Raw genomic sequence first — 6838 nt, 5'->3', positions numbered from 1 at the left:
GATAGGATAGAATTCACAGTAAAACATACTCTATATTAAAACTTATTTCCCCCCTTAAAATGTTTTATGCGAAAACTGGTGGCATTAATTGACTGTAAAATGCATGGAATATCTCATTTAAAATCTCACAAGTGTAATTAGCAAGATAATAGATATAAATTATTTACTTTATTAATTTTTTATCTAGTGCCTGTCCTAGATAATGGCAAGGTTGTAATTGATTGATTGATTGATTTTATGTGATCTGACATATTGACATCCAAGGCCATTGACGCCGATATTATTTGTTATTAATAAATAAATAAATAGATATTAATTCAGTTTAAAAAAATGATTTCATTTATTCCATTGATAATCTTGTTCTTCGCCAATCAAAGTAATTCTCGATCAATTATTTCCCTTTTGTATTGCAATAGTTACACAGCTGCGTTCTTAATGTTATCATTTTCGTGATGCTATGCATTTTCCTGGTTCTTTCATTGAAAGGCAAATTACGTATCCTGCCTATAAAGGGTTTGCAATAGTTTCCCATTACTTACTTCATATGACAGATTTTGCGTTTATTTGCCAAAAATGTATCTTAAGACAAAGTGTTTTTGAAAAATTGAATATATTCTAGTTCTTTAAAATTAACAATGTTTTCAATTTCTTCTGTACCTATTTTTGTTTTTACTTCAGACAAGAAATTTATTATCGAATTTGGTCTCCATTGATATGTAAAGTATATATATATGAATGTGTGTGTATTGATTCCCTATTTAATTTTCGTCTTCAAAATCCGATGAAATTAACATATAGAAGAAAAGAATATTTTCCTGGACAAATCCAGTTGCTTCCTTTGACCTGAAAATTCACTGGTTATCAAACGCTGTATATCATTATATTGTGTAATTCAGGAAATGGAAGGGAAATTTTGAATGAAAAACAGTTGCATAACCTTGTAAAAAAATAAATATTTTAAAATGTATTTTAGGTTTTAAGTTTATAACATCGGTAATAGTAAATCTTTGACAATGAGTTGACTAATTAAGAGCAAAGGGGATTGGATTAAGCAGTGGAACTTGATTTTGAGAATGAAAGGTTTTTCAAATAAGAAAAGGACTCCGTAACTAATACACACAGAGTAACCCCTTGAAAGTTAGTTCTGTCGCCCACCATTCAAATCACACGCTTGAATTTTCATTTTCTTAAATAAGCTAATTTGGTACAGTCTTTGGGTTATCTAATCCATTACGAGTCAGAGTTCCAAGGAAGGATTTATGTATTTCGAAAGCACATAAAGATTGTTAATGGCAAAATTGATATCTATTCAGATAATGAGATGAGGGATGGATATCACACAACCGTCACTTCAATATGAATGGCGATTTTCCTCATTTAATTTGACAAATTAAACGAGTAAGATAAGCCAGTTATTTTTTCATGTAAGTGCCAAAGACCTTCCATTATTGGTTATGAAAGACAAGCAACATCCAGTCAGTTCAGTATTGTATGAGACAAATTTGAAAACTGACATTGCCATTTCACAGGGTATAAAGACAGATGTTCATCATTAAATGAAATTTCATTTATTGTCCTTCCGTGTGAATGACTTCTCTGTCACCTTGTAATGCTGCGAGATTTGCTTCGGTGAACAAACTTGTGAGGCAAAGGTACCTGGAGCAGAAAAGGCCGTGGGAGGAGATGGGGTTGGAGAAAAAGAAAGAAAGATGCTTTGGAAGAGAGAGAGAGAGAGAGAGAGAGAGAGAGAGAGAGAGAGAGAGAGAGAGAGAGAGAGAGAGAGAGAGAAATTAATGTGGTGCGAAGGACTATGGATTGAAAATCGTATGGTAAGGATACCGTGTTGGATAGACATAATGAAATAAAAGGTGATATGTGGAGAGAGAGAGAGAGAGAGAGAGAGAGAGAGAGAGAGAGAGAGAGAGAGAGAGAGAGAGAGAGAGAGAGAGAAGGAATGAAATGCAATTATGACAGTTATGAAAGATGAAGAAAAATCATGTGGGAAGGGAATACAAGCTAAGTGCATAGTGATACAATGTAAGTGCATAGTGACGAGCAAGAAGGAATAATGAAAATGAGAAACTAATATTTCCACCACATCAAGGTAGGTGAATGCCATGCTTAGAAAGGGTGTTAAGAAATTGAAAAACAAACCTCGTTCATTTAAATAACCTTGAAAGTTACGGGAGCACAATGAAAGATAAGTTGCATGATAAGTTTAATGTTCAGTAGACCATTTTGATTACAGTTTATGGTAACTCGATGAGGTAAAAACTGCAATTAATCTAAAAAATTGTAATTATGAGTGAATGATGGTACATCTAAACATGAATAATATTGCATGTTTGAATTTCATTCCCCTTACAGGGAACCACTGGCCATCACTGAAGACGCGCATGACGACAGAGCTGTCAGACATTCCACCGCTGAACGAGTCGGAAATTCGCACGGCAAAGGCCAAGCCATCCCTGTGCATCTACACACCTGTATTATCTCGTACGCCCGTTCCCTTTGCAAACGCCGGTGACGACTTGGATTTGGACGTCAATGGGACATTCAGAAGTGAGAAGAAATTAGCTCACCAGGGACCTCTACTGAACGGGCTCGAGCCTGCCCAGCGAGTTCTTTGCCTCCAGAATCCTTTATCCTGTGAAGGCCATTTGGAACATATAGGTACAGCTAACGTGGAATTAGTGCGTCTCGAAGAAGTTGGTATGCCTCTTCCTGCTTCAAGAAAAAATTCCCGGAAGCATAACAGAAGAAAAAATGTTTCAGACGATCGATATGATTAAGTACACTTACTTTTTGAAATGATTGCAGACTCTTTGGAGAGATATTTCCGATGTCTAGAACTGTTATGGAATAATTACAGAAAATAGAGCTTCGAGTACCTGCTTTGGGACTTCACATTATACTAATGATATTGTGGCAGTGTGATGTGTGTTGACAACGTGCATTAAGGGCTAATTGTTCTAACGATGTCTTTACTGAAGTACGAATCATATCTGCACCTTCTAACAAGAATAGAGAAAAAGGATGACGTTGGTGCATGAATTCTTGTTGTTGTGTGTACATAAAATATTAATTCAGATATTCCCTGTTGTGCATATGATCCAAACCCCCAAACTACATGTATAAATAGCTGGAAATATAGATGATATTTTCTTAAACTCTTGAATACTTCTCTCTAATTACACAATTCACTTCCTTAACTACTAAAACATCGAATCCCAAATATATCGAGTGTAGTAAAATGGGGTACCCAAGTCATGTTTGTGAACAGCATATAGAAGGAAGAACGGGATCATTGACTCTTGTACTCTGAAAAAGCAAAAGAACCAGATGACTTAGTGATGTTTGATAAATTTCGATCAAAGATTTTCCTTTTGGAAACTTGAAATTATCATTGCACGTCACCCTGAATGACAGTTCTTGCCTGAATGTTAAAAGTTAAGCCTATTTTATGCTCAATTTTATATTTTATGTAGTTTATTGGCAAATTCTGGAATCCAGAATCCTTATTGTGTTTGGTTCTTGAATATCAATAAATTGATATAGAACTGGGAATTACTGATAGGCTAGGATTTGTAAGAAACACGGAATTATTGTGCAGTGGTCCTTGAACTGAAAAGTAGTGTAAGCTATTATTTTCCAGTACATAAAATTCTAATATGCTGCGAGGAAAAGGACAATCCAATTAACATCACCTATTTCCTAATTTGAATAAATATCCAGATAGAAATATATATCTTAATTATTCAGTTTAACGTTTCATACAAATAGATTTGTTGTTTGGCAGGTGATAAAAAAGCAGATTTAGATAATAAAGATATGCCCCTGTATGTCAGTCACTACAAACCGTTCGAAATTGGTAACAGATTATGGATCTGGATCCTTCTTACTGAGACAAGAAGCTTCAGTGTTCGTCTTTTTGGGAGTATTTAATGTTTCCAGTGAATCGAACAATACTGGTGGTCCTTTCATTATCCTCTCTATCAGCATTAAGATATTTTCCTTAAAGCCTCTGTATCAGCCATTCGTGAGGAAAAGGTATTTCAAGAAATATATTTTTGTGTTTATATCTCGCAAGTTAACTAGCATAATGTTCTTTTACCATCAACACTGTACTGTTGACATTTTATAGCATTCACGATGTATGCTGCGGGATGTATATGAGATTTTCCTTCGATTTTCATTCTCAATAAATCATTGAGTTATAGTCATACAGTACTGTACTTGAGTAATATTTTAAAGCAAGTCTCACATGGCGAATTGTTTCTGGCGAATAAATTATATTTTTGTAAACAGTATCTAGAAATTTAGTGATATGCCATTGTACTTTGTTTCAACTGCAGGTGGGCATGTGCTCATCAGTGCAGTTGTATTCTTCAATTCAATAGTTACTCTTACTATCTCTATGAAAAACATCTTATTCTGTCAAGAAATTTCATAAAGTGGCTCATGTATACTCTGTAATTTATTTTGTATGTTTGTGAATCTTTTGTGCTTTGCTGTCGCATATGTTTCCTATTATCACTTAGATTTTATACATGTGTAACAGTTCACTGAGCTTGAATTGGTAATTGGTGACAGACAGTGTGGATGAAATAAAGAATTTGCTCAACAGCAACAATGAGTATAGCCTTTGAATTTAAGCCACTCCTCTGTAATAGGATTTCTTCCAATCCTTGAAAATTTTCCAGCGAGCTTGAGATGGGGGAGATTTTGAATTATTTACGAGCATATGATACTTCAGAGACTAGAGTCGTGGGTTTATTACTCAATCATTATTTCATCACTGATTATCCATCATCGGTAGTTCGGGTTATCACATAATGGACTTTTTATTTCTGTTAACTGAATCTTTTGTTTGCTGCAATTTTAAATGTAATTTTAGATGTGAAATTGACAGTTTACCTAATTTCAGGAATGTTTCATGCTGCTGAGATAAGGAAAGCAATGTATGACCATGACCTAAGATATCGGTCTTATGACTTGCATATAAATAATTTTAGTGTAAGATTGCTGCATTAAGGAAGCCTTTAAAGTAACACTAATTTCTTAGGATGGGTAAGTTAAAACATTCAGTATTGAGAGGAAATGCTCAAGGTATTGTGCAAATTGTATGCCATGTCATATAGTGCCAGTCATTTAATACAGTCTACATTTAATATTCCTTCATCATGCTTTGATTTGGTTTGTAGAGCGATTGTAGAATTAATTTTCACCATGAGTGTATGGACCCCATGCAAAGAAAAAACTAAGGAAAGTTTTCTAAACCCAATTTTTGTGAAGGTTTGGGTTTTGTTATTGAGAAAATACATTAAAACGATAGAAAAAAATTATCCTAATATTAACATTGAAAATTGGTGTAATACATACATTTTCACCTTTATGAAACGAAACTCCTAAAGAGTAGTTTTATGAGAATATAAAACCAGATAATGGCAATGAATCTGCATATTATATATTTGGACTTTATATACGCCAGATTTATTTAGATATCTACCGTACTGTATTGTAAAGGTATTTCAGCTTGAAATATGGAAATTATATATAACTTGTAATTAACCCTTCAGAATTTTGTGCTGTATCAACATCAAATGTTTTGATATTTCCACTCCATCAGGATTCAGTCACAACTCCAAGGAGAACATTAAGTCAAAATGTCTCCCTAAATATCACAAGCTATCTCCCAAAGGAAGATTTGATGTTACATCTAACAAGTTGCTCCCACCGAGTTCATTGTGATTTTTTTCGTGAAACAAAAACTGATGCAGATTTTGCTCATTTAGGCTGTTTTTATGAGATGGTTTAGAAGAGGAGTTTTACCCTTGATGCTTATGGTGAGGTAAGTTTTGAATGAAAACTTTTTGTGAAATATCACACTAGCTTCTGTTTAAGCAAATTTCTTTTGCCTAGTTCTTTTATCAGGTAAGTAACCGTATTGTGCGATGAAAGAAATAGATTGCCTTTGAAGTCTCTGTTGTCTATGCTTGATTTATTGAACCTTTGAAATATTTTATTAATCTTGACCTCGAAGAAGTGATATTGTAGTTCTCAAGGTAATAGCAAATTAGTTTAGATCTCGTATTTTGAAAGAGATAACAGTGGATGCCAAGGATTCAGTGTAATGTCTGTGCAAAATATTTTTTTCGGTAATTCACGCTTTATGATAAGTGTTATCAAATATAAGCAGGAAAAAAAGGTTGAATTTATTCAGGAGAACAGAGAACTTGTAGGAAGCAGAATAACAGATTAATGATTGAAACTGATCACTGTAAATACGTGTCTCGTTAAATAATCTTCGAAATAGCCATGTGAATGAACTCAGCACTATTCCATATCTTATCCTTGCCTCCATGATAGTTATATCTCATTTTCGTTTCTCGTCTTCCATAAGACACTCTAACTTTTCATTAAGATGTTACTGACATTCCATTGATCAGTATACCGTATATGGTTTTCAGCGGGTTTCAAACTTTTGAAGAGATGAAATGTTAATTACCATGTGTATCCTTGAAAATTTATTGTGTTGAAATGTCATAAATTCTTCTCTTCTTCTCGGTTATTAAAGCCTTTTTGGTTTTATATTTGGTGTTTTTTTTTTACTCCACGGAAATAAAAATACAATAAATTAATTTTTTTAGGAGTGATTTTACTCTTGCCATATTACTTGTTTTGTATCGTCTCTAGTAAGATTAATTCACTGTCTCTTTTCGATTATCATTGCTTCGGGCACTATTGTTTTGAGCTCGAAAAATTCTTCATTCACGCAGCCACCACCCCCCCCCCCCCCCATATTTACTCCTCGGAAATCTGCTATATTCGAATCAGT

General features: G+C 34.0%; 1 protein-coding gene across 1 annotated transcript in view; it reads left to right on the top strand.

Annotated features, from left to right (window-relative positions):
* Window positions 1-4681, top strand: part of LOC137620891 (G-protein coupled receptor GRL101-like) — a 464398-nt gene extending 459717 nt beyond the window's left edge. The window contains exon 23 of the mRNA XM_068351336.1: window positions 2368-4681. Within this exon, the coding sequence (XP_068207437.1) occupies window positions 2368-2792 (425 nt within the window). The 3' untranslated portion in view covers window positions 2793-4681. The remainder of the gene's footprint in view (window positions 1-2367) is intronic.
* The last annotated feature ends 2157 nt before the right edge of the window (window positions 4682-6838 follow it).

This window comes from Palaemon carinicauda, chromosome 27 (assembly GCF_036898095.1).
Source record: "Palaemon carinicauda isolate YSFRI2023 chromosome 27, ASM3689809v2, whole genome shotgun sequence".
Classification (NCBI taxonomy): Eukaryota; Metazoa; Arthropoda; class Malacostraca; order Decapoda; family Palaemonidae; genus Palaemon; species Palaemon carinicauda.
This window is presented reverse-complemented; position numbering and strand designations above follow the sequence as displayed.